At 42.3% G+C, this 23,258-nt stretch overlaps 1 protein-coding gene across 1 annotated transcript in view; it reads left to right on the forward strand.

Annotated features, from left to right (window-relative positions):
- Window positions 1–23,258, forward strand: part of LOC121280068 (polycystic kidney disease protein 1-like 2) — a 95,415-nt gene that overhangs the window by 23,682 nt on the left and 48,475 nt on the right. Inside the window, exons 11-15 of the mRNA XM_041191696.1 lie at window positions 1,827–2,005; window positions 14,086–14,316; window positions 18,255–18,356; window positions 19,627–19,805; window positions 20,812–20,958. Coding sequence (XP_041047630.1) covers window positions 1,827–2,005; window positions 14,086–14,316; window positions 18,255–18,356; window positions 19,627–19,805; window positions 20,812–20,958 — 838 coding nt within the window. The remainder of the gene's footprint in view (window positions 1–1,826; window positions 2,006–14,085; window positions 14,317–18,254; window positions 18,357–19,626; window positions 19,806–20,811; window positions 20,959–23,258) is intronic.

Genomic DNA, 23,258 nt, shown 5'->3' on the forward strand with positions numbered 1-23,258 from the left:
ATCCTGTCCACTCTTTTTATGACAAAACCTGAGATTTTTCACTCCTGGGAATTTGCCTCCTAGCAAACACTAGCTATAGGTTTCTATGACTCCTCATCATTTTTTAAATGATCATTTATCACAAAATCACAGAATTTTTACAGCACAAAAGGACATCATAAATGTATTTCCAAATCCATGATTGCTACCATCTAGAAAGACAAGGGCAGCAGACACATGGGAACACTGCCACCTGGAAGTTCCCCTCCAAGCCACTCACCATCCTGACTTGGAAATATATTGCCATTCCTTCGCTGTCACTGGTTCAAAATCCTGGAAGTCCCTCCCTAACAGCACTGTGGGTGTGCCTACACAACATGGATTGCAGTGGTTCAAGAAGGCAGTTCATCACTGCCTCCTCAAGGGCAATTAGGGATGGGCAATAAATACCACCTAACCAGTGCTGACTACATCCTGTAAATGAATAAAAAAAAACAAAGTTCTGTACAAATTTTACTCTGCATAGGGACTCCAGAATGGTTAAAACATAACAGGAGCAACGCTTATTGTCCAGGACAATGAGGCATCATTGGAGTCTAGTGTCATTTTGGCACAAATAATGAAAAGAGCTCCTGATGATGCCTTTCTGATATTTGAATATCGTTTCAATAATTCCACGTATATATGGATGGGTATATTGAACATCACCTGTTAGTTCTGCCAGGAAATCACAGATGTGTAACCATTATAGAGATATCTAAATAATTTACAATCCTCATCTTCCATTGCTATCTTCAATGACCATCTTCTACAGTGTCACTGGGACATCAACGGGGGGAATGTAGGAAATCCTATATTTTTACAGCAGTGTCCCAGATGTGACAAGATATAGTTCAATGAGATCCCTAAATATTACATCAAACAATGATTTAGATGGCATGTGTTTAGCAAAAAGAATTATAATGCCCAGGATGACCTATTTACAAGATATTTAAGATTTGCCTCTTAACCCTAATTGACACTTCAGCCATTGACCATATTCAATTGTAAATGTAAAAATGGTAATTTTTGAGGGCTTGGACAAAGACTTTTTTTACTGTTTGGAATAATTACTGCTCTTAAAGAATAGAAACAATATCCTGCATGTTAGAGATAGTGATCTGAATGTATTTTACAAAGTTATGAACAGCCTGGAGTCAAATATGTTGACGCTGGGGGCTAGATTTTATCAGCCCTCTAGGACGGGGTGGGAAGCAGGAAGGGGTGTTCGTTAAATGGCGAGACAACTGCCCATTATCTTCCCGCTACCATGGCATTTTATCAGCAATGGGGAAGGTGGAAGTGACCCCTACTGCCCAGAGGCCAATTGAGACACTTGAATAGCCAATTAAGGGCCTCTGCCCATCGCCACTGGCATTTTACCAGTAGCTGGTGGGCCCTTTGATGTGTGAGGAGATGGCCGAGTGAACCCTGGCAGCCTCCCTGTAAGCTTAGAAGTGGTGTCCTCCTAATAGCTTACTCTATGGTCCACAGAAGGGCCATCCGGTGGCAATGGCTGCCCCTTTGGCAACTACTTCCTGTCCTCACCAAACCCCACCCTCCCCACTCCATCTTGCTAGCTGATTGAGAGCAGCCGCCCATCCTTTCAGGGGACGGGTGCCCCGATGGCAACTACTTAGTTGCCAGATGGCCGAAAAATGCAGTCAGGGCTCTCACAAGTTGCCAAGGCAGGGATCTTGGGCTCCCACCGCGCCAATTTTATTTTGGCCTGGGTAATGCTCTTGTGACTTCTATTTTTGCCTTCTTTTCCTATGGTGTATGTAACAAATTTCTTGTTATTTCATTAGATCAAGTATGTACCTGGATTCTGACTCCTAGAATGCTAAAACATGGAGAGGGAGCTTACTATGTGATGATCACACCATCAAAAACCTCACAGACAGAGGTTATAAGTTACAATGTCAGTGCCTTTACAACACAATGTTTGTTCTGGACAGGGTATAAATGGTCATCCAATCAATGTCATGTAAGTTTTTTTTTTGAATGATTTACCTATAATATCTCCTAACAAAAAGAGCCTCTCCATAAGCACATAAATTGTTAATGTGATTATAGCAGGTTGCAGGAAAGCATGCAGGAATTTTGCAGGGAGATTTCCCAAAGTGTGCATGTGTCATGTTCAATCCTCAATCACAGAGTTGATATCATACAGTGGGAGTGGGAGAAGTTCTGTCGAATTGAAACCATTAATATTTGAATTGCAAAGACTGATAATTGTATCTCTAGCCTGAATTGATTATTTTTTTGAGCATCAAAAGTACAGCATAAGATGTAGGAGCAGAAGTAGGCCATTCAGCCCATCGAGTTTGCATTCAATGAAATCATGGCTGGTCTGATAATCCTCAACTCCACTTTCCTAACTTTTCCCCATAACCTTCAATTCCCTGACTGATTAAAAATCTGTCTATCTCCACCTTGAAAATACTTAATGACGCAGCCTCTATAGCCCTCTGTGGTAAAGCATTCTATACATTAACTACCCTCTGAGAGAAGAAATTTCTCCTCATCTCTGTTTTAAATGGGCGCCCCCTTACTCTGAGATTATGCCCTCTGGTCCTAGACTGTCCTCTAGGGGGAAACACCCTCTCAGCATCTACCCTGTCAAGCCCCTAAGAACCTTACATGTTTCAATAAGGTTGCCTTTTATTTTTCTAAACTCCAATGAGTACAGGCCCAACCTACTCAACCTCTCTCATTTGAAAACCCTCCATACCCGGAATCAACCTATTGAACCTTCTTTGAACTACCTCCAATGCCAGTATATCTTTCCTTAGATAAGGAGACAGTATTCTAGGTGTGGTCTAACTAGTGCCTTGTATAACTTTAGCAAGACTTCCCTATTTGTGTACTCCATCCCCTTTGAAATAAAGGCCAACATTCCATTTGCCTTCCCTATTATCTGTTGAACTTGTATGTTAGCTTTTTGGGATTCATGCACAAGGACTCCCAAATCCCTCTGTGCTGCAGCCTTCTGCAGTCTATCTCCATTTAAACAATAATCTGCTTCTCTATTCTTCCTGCCAAAGTGCATAACCTCACATTTTCCCACATTATATTCCATCTGCCACATTTTGCGCACAGACTTAACCTGTCCATATCCCTCTGTAGACTCCTTGTATCATCCTCACTACTTGCCTTTCCATCTATTTTTGGATCATCCACAAATTTGGCGGTAGTACATTCACTTCCTTCATTTAAGCCATTAATGTATATTGTAAATAATTGAGGCTCCAGCACTGATCCCTGTGGCACTCCGCTAGTTACAGGTTGCCACCCTGAAAATGCCCTCCTTATCCCAACTCTCTGCTTCTATTAGTTAGCTAATCCTCTATCCATGCAAATATACTACCCCCAACACCATGGGCTCCTATCTTATTAAGTAGCCTTATGTGCGGTACCTTATTGAATGCCTTTTGGAAATCCAAATATATTACATCTACTATTTCCCCTTTATCTATCCTGCTAGTTACCTCCTCAAAGACTTCTAATAAATTTGTCAGGCATGATTTCCCCTTCATGAAGCCATGCTGACTCTGCTTGATTAGATTATTGTAATTCTAAATGCTCTGCTATTACATCCTTCATAATAGGCTCTAACATTTTCTCAATGATAGGTGTTAAGCTAACTGGCCTATAGTTACCTGTTTTTTGTCTCCCTCCCTTTTTGAATAATGGTGTTACATTAGCAATTTTCCAATCATCTGAGACTTTTCCAGAATCTAAGGACTCTTGGAGGATTACTACCAGTGCATCCACTAACTCTGTAATTACTTCCTTTAATATCGTAGGACGCAACCCATCATCTCCAGGGAACCTATGGGCTTTTAGCCCCATTAGTTTCCCTAGTATTTTTTCTCTAGTAATAGTTATTGTATTTATTTCCTCCCCCTCTTTTGCTTCTTGATTATTTAGTATTGGAATGATATTAGTGTCTTCTGCTGTGAAGATTGAAGCAAATTTTATTCAACTCCTCTACCATTTCCTGGTTCCTCATTATTATTTCCCCAGCCTCATTCTGTAAGGGGCCTATGTTCAATTTGGTCTCTCTCTCTTCATTTTTATATATCTAAAGAAGTTCTTACTGTCTGTTTTTATATTACTTGCTAGTTTATTTTCTCCCTTTTTTTTGGTCATCTTGTTGGTTTTAAAAACTTTCCCAATCCTCTGGCTTACCACTAATCTTTGCCACATTGATTATCTTTTCTTTTAATTTGATGCTATCCTTAACTTCCTTGGTTTATCGCCTTCCTTGAATCCTTCTTTCTCACTGGGATATATCTTTGTTGTGAGTCATGAACTATTTTCTTAAATGTCTGCCATTGTTCATCAACCATTTTTTCTGCTAAAATCCTATCCCAGTCCACTCCAGCCAATTCTGCCCTCATTCCTTTGTATTTGCCCCTATTTAAGTTTAGCACCGTTGTTTCTGACCCCAGTTTCCTACTCTCAAACTGAATGCTAAATTCTACCATATTATGGTCACTGTTTCCTAGGGCATTTTTTACTCTGAGATAATTTATTAAACCTGCCTCATTACACATTACCAAATCCAAAATACCCTGATCCCTGGTTGGATCCACAACAAATTGTTCTAGGAAACTGTCCTGAATACACTCTATGAATTCTTGCTCGTGGCTACCTCTGCCAATTTGATTTTCCTAATCCATTTGAAGATTAAAGTCACCCATGATTAATGTACTGCCTTTTTTACATGCCCTCATTATCCCCTAATGTATTCTCTGTCCAACAGTATAGCTACTGTTTGGGGGCCTATAGACTATTCCCAGTGTCTTCTTCCCCTTGTTATTTCTTACTTCCACCTATATGGATTCTACGTCTTCTGGTCCAAGATCCTTTATTGCTACTGTACTTATTCTATCTCATACTAACAAAGCTACCCCACCACCTTTTCCTTCCTGCCTGCCCTTTCGAAAAGTCACATACCCCTGAATATTTAGTTCCCAACTTTGATCTCTTTGTAACCATGTCTCCATAACGGCTATAAGATCATATCCATTAACCGCCATTTGTGCCGTTACTTCATTTATTTTGTTCCAAATACTACGTGCATTTAAGTAAAGGGCCATTAATTTTGCCTTTTTACCATTTTTTCCCTCTTTGACCTTTTTTGCTACTGTTTTTTTGTTTGTACACTCTGTCCCTTCCTGTCACACCCTGGATATCATTACCTAAATAGCTGCTCTGCAAGGGTGCCATATGCTTTTGCTTTGTAAACCTACGTATCCCCTTTCCAGAACCCTCCCCCCCTCTATTTAGTTTAAAGCCCTCTCTACAGCCCTAGTTATTTGGTTCGCCAGGACACTGGCCCCAGCATGTTTCAAATGAAGCCCGTCCCTTCTACCCCAGTACTGGTGCCAGTGCCCCGTGAACTGAAACTCACACCCCCCACACCAATCTTTGAGCCACGCATTTAACTCTTTGACTTTATTTACCCTGTGCCAGTTTGCCCTTGGCTTAGGTAGCAATCCTGAGATTATTATCTTGGAGGTTCTGCTTTCTAATTTAGCTCCTAACTATTCAAATTCTTTCAGCAGAATCTCCTTTCTAGTCCTATCAATGCCATTGGTACCAACATGGGCGATGACAACTGGGACCCTCCCCTCCCACTCCAAGTTCCTCTCCAGCCCTGAAGAGATGTCCTGAAACCTGGCACTGGGCTGGCACACAGCCTTCGGGACTCACGCTCACAGCTACAGAGAACAGTATCTATCTTCCTAATTACACTGTCCCCTACCATGTCTACATTCCTATTTCCTCCCCCCACTTGAATGGCTCCCTGTACCACAGTGCCATGGTCAGTTCACTCATCCTCCCTGTTGACCCCACTCTCTTCCACACAGCTTGCAAGACCCTCATAACTGTTCGGCAGTTGCAGGGGCTGAGGGTCCTCGAACACTGCTTCCTGGGCCCCCATACCTGCTTCACCTGCAGTCACACCCTCCTGTCCCTGATTACAGACCAAATTTGAATGACCTAATCTGAGGGGTGTGACCACCTCCTGGAGCAAAGCATCCAGGTAACTTTCCCCTTTCCTGATGTGGCGCAATGTCTGCAGTTTGGATTCCAGCTCTTCAACTCGGATCCGAAGTTCCTCAAGCTGCAAACACTTGGTACACTTGTATCACCTTGGTGCCCAGCAGCTCCCACATGCTGCAGCAGCAACACATCACTCATCCTGCCATCGCTATCATATTTTGTTCAAATTATTAACTAATTACTCTAGTATTCCCACTCTTTATACTTTATTTTAATTATTTTTTATACACGGCCGTACCAATCTTATACTTAACAAGCTATCTATAAGAAAAAAGAAAAAAAGACTAGAGACCTAAACACAAACTAAAGACCTTAGTTTTACTTTAAATACTAGAAATACTCACCAATCCTTCTCACCAATCTGTTGCTCTCCATGCTATTTTCCTTCTCGAGCTCTTTGATGGTATCTCATTCTCCTCGCACTCTCTCACTGTTAAAAGTCACTCTCCTCTTGTGCTCTGTCACTGTTAAAGGTCTCTCTCCTCTCACTTTCTCACTGATAAAGATCACACCCTCACACCCCTCTAGCCCTCTCACTGTTAAAGGCCAATCTTCTCTCACTCTTCCCCTGCTAAAGGCCACACACTCTCTCACTGTTAAAGGCCGCTCTCCTCGTGCTCTCTCACTGTTAAAGGCCACTCTTCTCTCGCATTCTCTCATTGTTAAAGGCCACTCTCCTCTCGCACTCTCTCACTGTTAAAGGCTACTCTCCTCTCGCACTCTCTCAATGTTAAAGGTCACACTCTCCTCGCACTCTCACTGTTAAAGGCCACTCTCCTCTCACTCTCTCACTGTTAAAGGCCACACTCTTCTCGCACTCTCTCACTGTTAAAGATCATACACCTCTCACTCTCTCAATGTTAAAGGCCACACTCCTCTCCCTCTCTCACTGTTAAAGGCCACACTCCTCTCACTCTCTCACTGTTAAAGGTCACTCTTCTCTCGCATTCTCTCATTGTTAAAGGCCAGTCTCCTCTCGCACTCTCTCACTGTTAAAGGTCACACTCTCCTCTCACTCTCACTGTTAAAGGCCACTCTCCTCTCACTCTCTCACTGTTAAAGGCCACACTCCTCTCCCTCTCTCACTGTTAAAGGCCACACTCCTCTCACTCTCTCACTGTTAAAGGCCACACTCCTCTCACTCTCTCACTGTTAAAGGCCACTCTTCTCTTGCATTCTCTCATTGTTAAAGGCCACTCTCCTCTCGCACTCTCTCACTGTTAAAGGCTACTCTCCTCTCGCACTCTCTCAATGTTAAAGGTCACACTCTCCTCTCACTCTCACTGTTAAAGGCCACACTCCTCTCGCACTCTCTCACTGTTAAAGGCTACTCTCCTCTCGCACTCTCTCAATGTTAAAGGTCACACTCTCCTCTCACTCTCACTGTTAAAGGCCACACTCCTCTCACTCTCTCACTGTTAAAGGCCACACTCCTCTCGCACTCTCTCACTGTTAAAGGCCACTCTCCTCTCACTCTCTCACTGTTAAAGGCCACTCTCCTCTCGCACTCTCTCACTGTTAAAGGCTACTCTCCTCTCGCACTCTCTCAATGTTAAAGGTCACACTCTCCTCTCACTCTCACTGTTAAAGGCCACTCTCCTCTCACTCTCTCACTGTTAAAGGCCACTCTCCTCTCACTCTCTCACTGTTAAAGGCCACACTCCTCTCACTCTCTCACTGTTAAAGGCCACACTCCTCTCACTCTCTCACTGTTAAAGGCCCCACTGCTTTTCACAAGTGTTCTTGCTTTAAGTAGCCCCCGCTGCTTTTCACACACCTTCTCACTGTAAATAGCCCTGCTGCTTTTCATAAGTGCCCTCTCTGTAAATGGCCCTGCTGCTTTCCAATAGCCCTCTGGCTGTAAAAATATGCATTAACAGTAAAAGTATTTTGATGGGGATGGAGCTTAGAACAGAGTATGATTGTCAGTAAGAGGGAAAATATTTGTAATTTACACAGTCCCGAACAACGTTGGATATTTTACTCCCTTACAATGTTTTGATGCACAGTTGCAATTAGCTGGTATTGAGCTTTGTGAAGTTACATGTCTTCGGATTGGAGAAGTTTGGATGTTTATTTGCAGGAATTTCATTGGAACTATTCATTAAGTCTTGCCAAGTATATCTATGTTTTACTTCCTAGTGGGTGTGCGGAGGTGCAGGGAGGGCTTTTTTTTAGTGTATCTTCAGGCACACTTTCTTTTTCCCTTTGGGGATCAGTTTGGGAAGTGGTGGAAGAATCCTCAGGCTGATTGTCAGCCCATTGGGCTTGCAGGGAGAGTTATTAAAATGGAAACGTCTCCTACCAAAAGAACATCAGAAATAGGAATGGGAGTAGGCCTTTTAGTCCTTTGACCCTGCTCCGCCATTCAACAAGAGCATTGCTAATCTTCTAACTCAATTCCATCTTACTGCGCCATCCCAATAATTCTTAGTATCCATTTCTGTGATTCATGACACCCATGTCCCTCTGAATCCAAGCAATTCCCAGACTCTCACCATTCAAAAAATATTCTGCTCTTTTTATTTTTCCAACCCAGTAACTTCACACTTCACTACAATTTATTCCATTTCTGCCATGTTCTCGTTCATTTACCCCCAACTGGTTATATTCCTGTGCAGCTTCTTTGTGTCCTCTTCACAGCTCATTTTCTCACCTTTGTATCATTAGCAAACTTGGATATGTTTTACTCATCTAAGTTATTAATATAGATTGTAAATAGCTGAGGCCCAAGTATTGATCCTTGTGGTACGCCACTAGTTACAGGCTGCCTACCTGAAATATCCTGTTAATTCTTACTTTCTGTTTCCTTTCTGTTAGCCAAGCCACAATCCATGCTAATATATTACCTCCAAAGTCATGAATCCTAGTTTTATGCAATAACTTCATTTGCGATGCTTCATCAAATGTTTTTTTTAAAAATTCAAACACACTACCTCCATTGGTCGCTCCCCCCTACCCCACCCCCGCCACCTTATTCACCATACTACAGGAATTACATCCTCAAAAAACTCTAACAGATTTCCCTTTCATAAATCCATGTTGACTTTACTTAGTCATGTTATGATTTTCTCTGTGCTCTGTGTCCCTAATAATAGATTCTTGAAATTTGCCTGCTGCTGATGTTAGGCTAACTACCCTATAGATCCCTGTTTTCTCTCTTCTTCTTTACTTAGCAATGTGGTTATGTTTGCTATCTTCCAATCCTTGGGAACAAGCTAAGAAATTCTGGAAGATCAGACCAATTCATTCCCCATCTCTGTAGCTACCTCTTTTAAAACCCTAGGATATGAGTTGTCTGCTTGTTGATTTGTCAGCCCTTAATGCCATTAATTTCTCCAGTTCTATTTCTTTACTTATATTGGTTTTTTTTTAAGTTCCTCAATCTTGTTAAACCCTTCATCCCTCATGATTTACAGAACATTTTTTATGTTTTCAATTGTGAAGACTAAAACACAGAATCTGTTTAATGTCTCTGCCATTTCCTTATTTCCCATTAGAATTTCATCTGAATCTACCAATGGTTACTTTCACTAATCTCTTCCTACTTACATGCCGATAGAAACTTTTTCAATCTGGTTTTATGTCTCTTGCTAGTCTACTCTCATATTCCCTTTTCTCCTGCCTTTTCAATTTCTTGGTCCAATTTTGTTGAATACTAAAATTTTCCCAATTCTCAGGCTTATTATTCTTTATAAGTCTCTTCCTTTGATCTAATACCACTTTTAACTCCTCTTGATAGCCAAGGTCGAAACACTTTTCTGTGGTGTTTTCGTGCCTTAAATGCATGTATATATGTTGCAAATTATGTATTGTGCACTGTCATAATTTGACTGTATTTTCCCAATCTACCTTAGCCAATGTGCCCCTCATACCTACATAGTTTTCTTTGTTTAGATGTAAGACCCCAGTTTTAGAATTAACTAAATCACTTTCAAACTCAATATAAACTTTTATCATATTATGGTTATTCTTCTCTAGAGAACTCTTTACTACAAAATCATTAATTAACCTTTTCTCATTGCACAATAGTAGATCCAAAATAGCCTGTCCCCTAGTTGGTTTATCAGCATACTGATCTGAAAATACTATCATGTATGTATTTCATGAACCAATGATATACTATTATAGCAAATTTGGTTTGCTAGATCTATATGAAGATTAAAGCCTTCTGTGATTACTGTATTACTCTTATTATATACATCTCTAATTTTCTGATTTTTACTCTGTCCTACACTACAAATGCTGGGTCTATAAACAACTCCTACCAATGTTTTCTGCCCTTTGCTATTTCTTAGTTTCACCAAAACTGATTTTGCTTCTTGATTTTCTGAGCAAAGATCCTTTCTCTCTACTGTATTTACCCCACGCTTTATTATAAAATCTACCCCTCCTCCTTTTCCATTTTGCCCATCTCTCCTAAAAGAAGTGCCCTGTCACTTTGCAACCACATCTCTGTAATGGCTATTAAATCAACTCTACTAATTTCTATCAGTACCATTGATTCATCTATTTTTTTATGAATTCTTCACACATTCAGATATAGTGCTTTTAGCTTTGACTTTTTTCTAATTTTCCTTGATTTGTAATGACATGGCAGATGATGTGTGCTAGGCAGACCAACTACACACGGGAAACATGGTCGTGCTGTCAAAATGGTTTTGCAATTTGTATTTATTACAAGAAGATGTGTGCACTGAATTCAGAAGTAATGACTCAACCAAGACCTTTAGAGATTTTTAAAAATTAAATTAAAATATTTATTAACAAAATAAAAGATTTCAAGCACATACGTAATTACTACTGTAACAAATCCTAACATTCTGAATTGACCTGACTCCCGGTTACAAATGCCCATTAAGGCAACAGTCCAAGATAGATTTTAGATTTAAAACAAACTCAGCAATAACACAATACCTATTTGACAGTGGAATTCCAAATGGCTTTTCTACAACTTCAGTTTCATTACATAGCAGACGTGTGCATAAATGGCTGGAGGCTTATTTGAAGGCTGTTTCACACACTCCTGTTAGTTCTTACAGGGCCTTTCCCAAACAGCTTTTCAGTCTCCTTTATATATGTTTCTCTCTTTTTAATATGTAAATTCTATCGTTCCATATGTCTTTGAAATTGTACCTTCCTCACAATATAAAACTTTCATGTTGCCAATATTGTCAGTAATCTTTGGGAAAAATAAACACACTCCTTAGCCTTGCTTATCTGGCCAGTTGTAAACAGACTATGATCTCTTTGAAATCCAACAATCCCTTCATTTATCTAAAAATGCAAATTCCCTTCACACCTTACATGCTAAGCCAGCATCCATGTTTACTCATTAGCATGTCAAGCACATTCCTACACCTAGCTTCTTTTGATGATTTCAAGCTTGCAATCCACTTGATTCCAAATGTAATTAAATCACACAGACAGAACCACCTATACTTACCCCCATAAACCTACTTCACAATAAACCAGAAACATATTATGAAAATTATTATATTTTCATCACAATGTCACCCAGGTCCTATTACCTCTGTTACTCTAACTCTCCCTCCTGACCCACTCTGCCAATTCTTTCCCCAATCACTGTGGGAAGAATCTGGGTGGGCCAGTCGGGAATGGTCATAGGCAGACATGGAGGTGATCACCACCCATGATCAGCTGCGCGCTGCCATTTTACGTGGGCAGGCCAATTAAGACCCGCCCAGCATGATGCGCACCCAGTAGTGTTCAGCGCTATCTGTGCAGGCGGGGGGAGGAGGGAGAGTCGGGGCCTGTGCTTTTCCACGCATGCACGCGAAAGAGCGCAGAAATCTCCCTGAGGCATGGAGCTGTCTCAGGGAGATTAAGTTCAGTTTTAAAGTTGGGAAAAAAGAAAAAATAAAATTGTTCAGACATGTCCCCTCATGTGACGGTGTCACATGAGCTGGGACATGTTTATGAATTGTCAAAAAAAAATATTTATTTAATAAAACTTTCATGAAACCTCATGCCACCCGTGGATGAGGTTTCATGCAAAACACGAAGGCCGCTTGAGCTCTTCAACTGCCCACCAACCTTAAGGTTGGAAGGGCAGCCCTGTCAATTGCCTAAATTTGTTCATTAATGGCCTTAACAGAACTTTGACAGTTCGGCGAGCATGCAGCCGACTCTAGCGTGCGCCCGCCAAATGAAAGATTGGAATGACATGCGGTGACGTCGGGACTTGTCATTTTACCCCGCATGCCGAAGAGAAAATTCTGCTCTAAGTTGCTCTATAGCCTTGACATTTCCCATGCTACTTTTGAATTTGCCTCTCGCTGAATCCTCGCCCCTCCCTCCCACCCTTTCCTAGGTTAAAGCCTATACTATGGCCCTATTTGTTCGATTTTCCAGGCCATTAGTCCCAGCCCCGTTTAAGTGAAACCCACCCAACGGAACAGCACCTTCTTTCCCCAGAACTGGAGCCAGTGACCCATAAAATAAAAGCCCTCCCTCCCACCCTAACCCTCAGCCATGCATTTAACCCTCCAATCTATTTATCCCTATAGCAATTGATGTATGGTTCAAGTAGCAATCTAGAGATTATTACCTTCGAGGTTCAGTGTTATAATTTGGCCTCCAACTCCCAAGCCCTCTCAGCAGAATATCATCTGACTGTGCCTTATGTTGTGGCAGCAACTGGATCCAGTTCCTCCCACTCTAAGTTCTTATCTAGGCATGAGGAGATATTTTTAATCCTGGAACCAGGCAGGCACACATCCTTCAGAACTGCTGGTCGTGGCTGCAGAGAACAGTATCGATCCCCCTTGACATACTGTCCCCTTTCACTGCCACGTTCCTTCTCACTCCCCTACTTGAATGATATCCTGCACCATGGCGCTATGGTCAGCATGCTCATCCACCCTGCAGTCCTTGTTCTCATCTAAACAGGTCGCAAGTATCTCGTACCTGTTGCTCAAAAGAGCTGAGGCTCCTCCATCACTATATCCTGAATCCTCTTACCTGCCTGCCTCACAGTTAGACCCTTCTGTCCCTCTCCCTGCCCCTACCCCCTGACCAATTCTGAAGTTCTATTTAACCTAAGAGGTGTGACTGCCTCCTAGAGCAAAATATTTGGGTTGCTCTTCCCCTCGCTGGTGCTCCGCAATGTCTGCAGTTCAGACTCCAGCTCAACAACCCTGAGCCAAAGTTTCTCGAGCTGCAGTTACTTACTGCATATATGATTGTTCGGGACTTCAGTGCTCTTCATAAACTCCCAAATGTTGCAGTTGCTGCATACCACCTGCCCTGCCATGTTTATTTATCTTTATTTGTTTATTTATTTCTTTTGTTAGTTAATCAGTTTTCTTTTAATTGAATTGAATACTTTAGCTCAATTAATTATTTCTTCTAATAGTTTGTTACTAATTTATTAAAGTGAACTCATAGCAAGTTACAGTTTCCAAACTTACAGACAAAAGAATAAAGGCTCATCAAGCTACCAGAGTTTTTAAAAATCAGCATCTTCTTACCCCCTGCACCAAATTCTCAACTTTAGCACTCTGTTAACAAGGCACCCAGTTCTGTGATCATTCTGTGTTTTGTAGTAGAACATCTAATTGCATTCCTGCACATTACCTAGCTGGAGGGAACAATTTTTACAGCAAGTATTGATTCCTTCCACCGACTTTCTCCTTTAATTCCTTCCCTGCTGCGTAAATAAAATGTTATTGCGCCATGAACCCTATGTCAGACGCTGAGCAGTTAAGGATGAATTGTTCATTGATCAATTCAGCCAGCACGACTGCTCTAAAATATATTTCAATATTTTCATTATTTTTACATAAGGTAAAATTTAACTCAATGAGAACATAGACAAAGTATTGTACTCACAATATGCCACAACTTGTACAAATACTAATTATAACATAAGGTGAAAGAAATTAGGTTTATAGAGCATTTACTGTTTGAAGTTTCAATGAATTGTTCTCCTGAGTGTGACCCATTGTATCTTTATTTTGTTGATAGGTTGGACTACATTCAACTCCTGACCAAAGCCATTGTCTTTGTAACCATCTGACTTTTTTTGGCAGTACCTTCTTTGTTATGCCCAATAAACTGGATTTGACACAAATACCAGAACTGTTTACTCAAACTAGTCAAAACCCTGTGGTGGTGTCACTTGTGGCCGCTATCTTTGGCATTTACATTATTGTTCTAGTCTGGGCTCGAATAAAAGATAGAAGCGACTTAACCAAGGTGAGGACATTGTTTACCTATTTTTTTTCTCTGAACATATTTCTATTATTTCAGTTTTTGTTTTCCAAAAAAACAATCCAACAAGGTTAACATAATTTTTAAAAAGCTGCTGCCCTTTGTATGAGCTTGTTGAAATATTATTGAAATAATATTATTATTATTTTTTCCAGCTGCTGTTTCATTTGCAGCAAGCAAAATGACCGGGGCTTAATTTTAAGCATTATCACGGGGAAGGAGTAAGAGCAGTTCTTGACAGGACAGAAAGTTGTTCCTACGTAATGTATACACTAAACCTCATCCCAAGAACATACCTTTAATAACCTGTACATCCTAGGCATGTCTTCAGTAACTCTGCTTCATAGAAGAGCTGTTGCATATATCATGCAATCTCTTGGAGGTTGGTCTGCAGACAATCTAACTGACAATGATAGCTTTTCACTTTACACCTTTGCATCACCATATGATTTTTCTAACCTGCTACATCAGCCAATTGGTGGTTTGAAGAAGCATCAAGCCAAAGATGGAGGGAGGGATTTTCCCCTTCTGCTGGTGGGATCTTCGTGTCCAGCCGGAGTGAATGGCAGTTTGAATGGCCCGCTGCATCCACTGCAGGGGGTGTTGGGGTGCGCAAAATTCCAGCCAGAGGCTGTGAAATCTGGGGCAGAATCTTCTGATCAGCCTGCGAGCAGGGCCCGTCACGCCAATGCGTAAAATGACGCGCGATTACATCAGGTGTGTGTCCCGACGTCATTGCGCGCAACTGCGATATTTCGTTCAGCGGATGCACGCTGGAGTCAGCTGCGCACCTGCCGAAATGTTAAGGGCCTAGGAAGGCCGTAAAGAAATTAATTAAAGCCCTTAAGAACCCTGCTCATCAAACCTTGAGGTTGGCGGACAGGCGAAAAGCCCAAGCGGCCTTCATGTTTTTCAGGAAACCTCATCCACGGGTGGGATGTGGTTTCCTGAAACTTTAATAAAATAAGTAAGTACATTTTCTCACCTTTGCAAACATGTCCCAACACATGTGGCACAGCCTGTTTGAATAAATTTTTAATTCGATTCTGTCATGATTTTGTTATACATTCAATCTCCCTGAGGCAGCTCTGTGCCTCAGGAGGTTTGCTGTGCTCTTTTGCACGCATGTGTGAAAGAGCACAGGCCCCAACTCTCCCTCCTCCCTCCTCCCCTCGCCCGCACAGATAGCGCTGAGCGCTACCAGCTGCACATTACATTGGGCAGGCCTTCATTGGCCTGCCCGCATAAAATGGAGCCATGCAGCCAATTGCAGGCGGCGATCAGTTCCACGCCCGCCCCTGCCCCCACCCCCACCTGCTCCCACCCGAAAAAGGAAAAACCCTGGCCCTGATGCCTTAGCATCCAGGTTTTCGATGCTGCCAATGCCATTTTCCTTCCAAAGTAGTGTCTGTGGTGCATCTGCACACTTCCTGATATTGGCCACCTCAGATTCCATTTTGGTGAGGGTGTAATCTCGTGTATAGGGGGAGTCCACTGGAAGTATCCAGAGTCGGCAGATCAAGGCATCAATCAGTGTGTAACGCTGATTTGAATCCAGCACTATCATTTGGGAACTTAACACTCAAACTTATGCTGCCTCTTAACTGCGCACACCAGAACATGCATTCAGCAGCAGGGAAAACTGCAACCTCACCACCCTCCACCCCCTTCCCCGACTCCCACCCACCTCTGCTATCTAAAGGGATCATCAGTGACTTTTAGCTTAGTCGCTGCTTGATTTCTACTGGCTGCTGTTGTGACTTTATAAGTGCTTGGTGATTTCTAGAGCTCTCTAAAGCTGCTAAATCTACAGGAGGTGGTATAGCAGGTGCTGATGGACCTTGTCCTGACTTCAAGGCTTCTGCACAAACTAGTTGCTCCTGGACACATGTGTAGTAGGGGGCAACCCCTTGGAATACAGTAATGACAAGGAGAAGGAGCAGAGACAACAAAGATTAGGACAAGCTGCTGGAAGAGGGAGAAGGGCTTTTAACAGGATGCCTGCCCAGGATGTTCTGGGAGCAATTCTGTTACCTAGACTTTGCAAGGTACACATGGCAGATGACTCTGCTTGTTTAAGAACAGCGTCACTGAAATCTGCCTCCTGCTGCAGCCATAACTGCAACCCCAGCATGGTGAGGACCGTTCACCCAGTGAGCTGTGTATGTGAACATGGCCACGATCTTTTATACATCAGACTCTTCCTAGGCTGGAGCTGGAATTTTTTGCAACATCCCCCAGTTTGCCGTCCACAATCACATAAGGGAGGTCACTGAGGTTCTGTATTTCAAGAAAGCTGGAAACTCTTCATTCACTTTTGTCAGACAGCAGTAGTCAGACCAAACACACAACATAGTGTGGATTGCAGGCTTCCCCATGTTGGAGGGTGCCATTGAGTGCACACACATTGCTTTGCAGGTTCCATAAGCCACCTTTGGGATGTACAACAGCTGGAGGCAATCCCGTTCCCTCAATGTCCAGCTGGTGTCTGATCATAGGCAGTGAATCAGTGAGCTGGCAGTCATCATGATGCCTTCATTCTGTGGCAGTTGGCTGTGCCATCTGCATTTGAACGAACATGACAGACCAGAGGATGACTACTGAGTGACAAGCTATGCTCTGTTACTCACAATCACAGTCTTCGCTTGGCCACAATGCAAAAGTGAAAGCCACCACAAAATATACATTCCAACCCAAATTTCCAAATCAAACCATTTCATGTTGCATACAATTATCAACAAACCATCCTTGTGCATTCATTCAGTGCTTGTCTTTTGTGTGTCTTTGCCTGCCCTAATGCATCTGTCCAGTGTCTGGTGGAAGGCTACTGATTTTCTGTGAGGGAAACTGCGGAAGGCCTTGCACGACAGCCTGAAAGAACTCTGGCCCTAGAAGGCCCTGCTTCAAGCTGCACTGACTGGGTATGGGCGGCAGCAGTCTTGGCCAGCTGGCTGACAGGCAACAACAAGGGCACTGCCAGAATGGCATTTGGAAGGGTGATAAATACTGTCATCCTGAGAGAGAACTGTAAGTGTCTGATCCATGGAGCCACAGCCACTTCCCCAGAGCAGTGTATCACAATCTTGGTAATCTGCTGCAGCACAGATTGCTAGGCTGCTGGACACCAGGAAAGCCCCTTTGAATACTGATATCAGCAGCTAAGGATGGTGTGAGTTTGCATGACATCGCTCTGAGCTTTCACTGCAGCACCCAGATGTTAGCTGCCTTCTACTTGTGTTGCAATGGAAACTGAGACATCAGCCTCAATTGCTGCAGCATAATTGGGTTGCAAAAGTTCTCATGGAGTTGACCACCATTTCCACACAGGAAAGGATAGGCTCCAAGATCTAAGCAAAGCCCTTTGCCAACTTGCTACCAGACTCCTCATTGACATTGACCACAGGCTTTCTGGCAGGCCTGTCAATGAATCAGACATTTCATTGGGCATGCACATCAGCTTTCATCTATAGAATGTCCTGTGAAGTCCTCTCTGACTTCTCTGCAGCATGTGTCACCTCACCGTCTGGTGAATAGTAACCTGCTGAAACCTTTTTCCTTGTCCTGACTGCAAGCCACTCATGCCCAGTGCCTCACCGTGTGCAGATCCTGTCCCTAAGCTCTAAAGTACACACAGTGCCAATATCTGAGCTGATGGCCTAGTGCGACAGTGAGTGATGGGGTTTCTTCCTCATTACTCTCCTCCTGGTCTTTCTCAATTGCTCTTCTGCCTGGCCAGGGTATTTGGGTATGTGAAAGGAGAAAGGATAGGATTAAGGTGCGGGCATGTTAATTGTCAAACGGTTGGATCTTTGCAAGAAATTGGTCACCAACGAGTTTCTATGATGTGGAAGTTTCAAGTCGCTTTTCTTCTTTATTTTGTTACTTCTCATTCATTAATGCTGCTTTCATTTATTCTCCTTAAGGCAAAGGTAACAGTCCTATTTGATAATGATCCTCTCGCACAATATCGTTACCTGATAAGAGTTCACACTGGTCACCGCAAAGGGTCAGCTACCACAGCAAAGGTTTGATGATGCCTTCAATGCATAGAATGAGAAAGCTTGTGTTTTTTTTCCTTCAGTTTATTTAATTGGAGTTTAGGCCATCAATCAAATGGTAAATTAACAAAACCAACATCTTTTTCTTGCATCCTGTGAGGTACCTTGGGACATATTATTACCTTAAAGGTGTTATGTAAATATAAGTTGTTGTTGTTGCAAGTGCCTAAATTATATATTCCTGTGTTCAATCATTAAATCTAAAGATTCTGCCCCAACCAGCCTTTCCTGATGTACCCTTAGCTTTTATCATTCCTACTTCCCCCAGCCTCCTAGTTTTATGAATTAAAATGACATAACATCCATTCTATCTGAACTCAGTTTTGATCATTCAGTTAGACTCTCATTGCTCTCACTACAGTCATTGCCATCATTAGCATTAGTATTTTATTTGTGTAGGTCATAACCTTCAATTTCACTTGTTAGTAGGCTTCGCTCTGTGATTATAAATGTGAAAACAGAACTTTTAGGTTGTTCTGGTGCTTAAAGGGACTTGAAAAGTAACAGAAATTGCTGAAAACTTCATAAATGGTACACTGTAAATTAACAGTTTGTCCGCAGTTGAAATTTCCAGCAACAGTTATATCTAAGGAAAATAACAAACTGGGTATGGAATATATTTTCAGTTTATGACTGAAGTGCACTTGTAGAGGCCAATGATTGGCCAAATGCTGTTGTAGTCTCCAGAATGCTTTCTTGTTAATTTATTACTGAATGAAGATTCACAATTTTTGGTGGTTTAAATTGTGCACAATCACATATGTTACACCAGTAACAATTTATTAAAACATGTATAAAACACATATAAATAAGCTGGCACTTAAGTGCAGTACTGAGGGAGTGCTGCAGTATTGAGGTACCATCAATTGGATGGGATGTTAAACGAAGCCCATGTCTGCCCTCAGATGGGCATCAAAGATGCCTTGTCACTATTCGACACAGTTTCCCTGGGTATCCTGGCCATCATTTATCCCTCAAGCAATACTACCAAAACAGGTTGTCTGATAATTTGTCTTATTGTTATCTATGGGACCTTGCTGTGCACAAATTGGTCATCATTTCACTATGTTACAACAGTGACTACTCTTCAAAAGTAATTAATTAACTGTGAGGCGCAATGAGACATCCTAAGGATGTGAAAGGCACTATATAAATGCAAAAACTTGCTGTACAATTTGCGTATGTAAATATTTAGAGATGTCTTGTCTTCTGATTTCTCTTTGTTGTGGTAAACCAGGTTGTAATTATGCTCAGCGGCTCTGAGGGAGATAGTGATCCTCATTTCCTGACTGACTCAGAGAAACCTGTCTTTGAAAGAGGGGGAGTTGATGAATTCCTTCTCACTACATTCTTCCCACTGGGGGATCTTCAGTCCATAAGGTTATGGCATGACAATTCAGGTTCCAGCCCTTCTTGGTGAGTGTTCTTTATCCTAATTATTTATTCCAAAACTGAAGTAATTTAAATCTCACAAGATATTTTGCAGCCCAGGTTCAGCAAATCTACATGTCAGCCAAACTGACAGCAGTTAGTAGGCTCATAAGAATGTAAAAAACTGGAGGAACAGAACTACAGAAAGGGAAAGCACTGATCATCACAAAAAGAAAGCATGAACTGCAATGTATTAAAAAAGAGTGAAGACTGAATTGAACATATTATATATAGGTCACCAGAAGGGATTAGCATAGAATAATTAAAACTGAGACAAGGCAACAACCTTCTTATGATTTGAGATCAGGCACTAATGAGGTACTGTGGATCTGAGAAATGTGGCATAAGGCAAGATGATGTTGGATTATAAAACGGACTAAACTCTATCCACATGGATGAGAAATTGTTTAATACTGTATATACTATAAATATAATAGAATATGCCAGATTGATTTTTAAGGATACATCGTGTATTTTTTAAACAAACCAAATGACTTCTGTTACTGTTGATTCTAGTTCTGTAGTTGTTTTCCATTTTACTTTATGTTCTGAGAATCAGGACTCTGGAGACAGGATTTACCTCTGTATTGTGACAGTTCTAATTTTTTTTTTTAAAAAAAAAACTACCACCATCCGTAGCAATGGGGTAGACCAGGAACTTAACTGGTAGTGTCCTAAATGTATTAATTGTTATCAGTCCAATTAGGGTCTTTCCTTAAAATGAGTAGAGTAACGTACTTTAACCTGGAAATTATGCAGTATTATAATGGTGTAAGTGTTTTATGTGTTTGTATCAAATTCTTCTAAACTGTCTGGTTTCTAATTGAGTGTTTTTTTATAGGGTTGCATATTTCAGTAGGTTGCACATTTCTCTGCGTTACACTGCATTAATAAAAATGCAATTCATGATACATGTCTTCAGTTTTTGAAACTGTTTTCTTCCCTCCTTGATCATCCAGTTCAGGACACTCAGCTCTATTTAAATCTGCAGGTATGTGAATCGTGTGACTGTTCTGGATGTTGAAGCAGGCCAACAATGGTACTTCATCTGCAATTCGTGGCTGGCGATCGACATAGATGAAAACATAGTCGACAAAATCTTCCTTGCAGCCTCTGACGTGGAGCTGAAGAGTTTCAAGTAATAAATAAAATATATTGGATTAGCACTTTTTCCCTGCTGTTTCTAATGATCTGTGTTTATTGGAGTCTCATCTTTCATTGCATGGCTGAAATAATTATCTTAAAAGTGGTTGAGCAGGTAAAAGCAGTTAACAAAGCAAATTAAATCTTGGAGTTTATAATGAGAAACATAATGCTTTGAACAAAATGATAGTGCTTGTTGTAGACAACTTAGCTCACACCATAGCTGTGCAGAATTCGCAGACACTTCCTCCTACCTCTCCCTGGACCATGACCCCACCACTGAACATCAAGCCATTGTTTCCAGGACTGTCACTGACCTCATCTCCTCTGGGGATCTTCCTCCCACAGCTTCCAACCTGATAGTCGCCCAACCTCGGACGGCCTGCTTCTACCTCCTACCCAAAATCCACAAACAGAACTGTCCCGGTAGACCGATCGTGTCAGCTTGCTCCTGCCCCACAGAACTCATTTCTCATTATCTTGACTCCCTTCTCTCTCCCCTTGTCCAGTCTCTTCCCACCTACATCTGTGATTCCTCTGACATCTTACATCACATCAACGATTTCCAGCTCCCTGGCCCCAACCGCTTCCTCTTCACCATGGATGTCCAATCCCTCTACACCTCCATACCCCACCAGGATGGTCTGAGGGCCCTTAGCTTCTTCCTCGAACAGAGGCCCGAACAATCCCCATCCACCACTACTCTCCTCCGTCTGGCTGAACTTGTTCTCACGCTGAACAATTTCTCCTTCAACTCCTCTCACTTCCTCCAAATAAAAGGTGTGGCTATGGGTACCCGCATGGGCCCCAGCTATGCCTGTCTCTTTATGGGGTATGTGGAACATTCCTTGTTCCAGTCCTACTCTGGCCCCCTTCCACAACTCTTTCTCCGGTACATCAATGATTACTTCGGTGCTGCTTCATGCTCTCGTCGGGACTTGGAAAAATTTATTAATTTTGCTTCCAATCTCCACCCCTCCATCATTTTCACATGGTCCATCTCTGACACTTCCCTTCCCTTCCTTGACCTCTCTGTCTCAATCTCTGGTGATAGACTGTCCACCAATATCCATTACAAACCTACCGACTCCCACAGTTACCTCGACTACAGCTCCTCACACCCCGCTTCCTATAAGGACTCCATCCCATTCTCTCAGTTCCTTCGCCTCCGTCGCATCTGTTCTGATGATGCTACCTTCAAAAACAGTTCCTCTGACATATCATCCTTCTTCCTTAACCGAGGTTTTCCACCCACGTTCGTTGACAGGGCCCTCAACCGTGTCCAGCCCACCTCCCGCGCATCCGCCTTCACACCTTCTCCTCCCTCCCAGAAACATGATAGGGTCCCCCTTGTCCTCACTTATCACCCCACCAGCCTCCGCATTCAAAGGATCATCCTCCGCCATTTCCGCCAACTCCAGCATGATGCCACCACCAAACACATCTTCCCTTCAGCCCCCCTATCGGCATTCCATAGGGATCGTTCCTTCCGGGACACCCTGGTCCACTCCTCCATTACCCCCTACTCCTCAACCCCCTCCTATGGCACCACCCCATGCCCATGCAAAAGATGTAAACCTGCCCCTTCACTTCTTCTCTCCTCACCGTCCAAGGGCCCAAACACTCCTTTCAAGTGAAGCAGCATTTCACTTGCATTTCCCCCAACTTAGTCTACTGCATTCGTTGCTCCCAATGTGGTCTCCTCTACATTGGAGAGACCAAACGTAAACTGGGCGACCGCTTTGCAGAACACCTGCGGTCTGTCCGCAAGAATGACCCAAACCTCCCTGTCGCTTGCCATTTTAACACTCCACCCTGCTCTCTTGCCCACATGTCTGTCCTTGGCTTGCTGCATTGTTCCAATGAAGCCCAGCGCAAACTGGAGGAACAACACCTCATCTTCCGACTAGGCACTTTACAGCCTTCCGGACTGAATATTGAATTCAACAACTTTAGGTCTTGAGCTCCCTCCTCCATCCCCACCCCCTTTCTGTTTCTTCCCCCTTCCTTTTGTTTTTTCCAATAAATTATATAGATTTTTCTTTTCCCACCTATTTCCATTATTTTTAAATATTTTTAAATCTTTTATGCTCCCCCACCCCCACTAGAGCTATACCTTGAGTGCCCTACCATCCATTCTTAATTAGCACATCTGTTTAGGTAATATCACCAACTTTAACACCTACGTGTTCTTTTGTTCTGTTGTCTGTGACATATTTTGATAATCTGCTTCTATTACTGCTTGTTTGTCCCTACAACCACACCAACCCCCTCCACTTCTCTCCCCCAACCCAA

The sequence above is a fragment of the Carcharodon carcharias genome, chromosome 7, assembly GCF_017639515.1.
Source record: "Carcharodon carcharias isolate sCarCar2 chromosome 7, sCarCar2.pri, whole genome shotgun sequence".
Lineage (NCBI taxonomy): Eukaryota > Metazoa > Chordata > Chondrichthyes > Lamniformes > Lamnidae > Carcharodon > Carcharodon carcharias.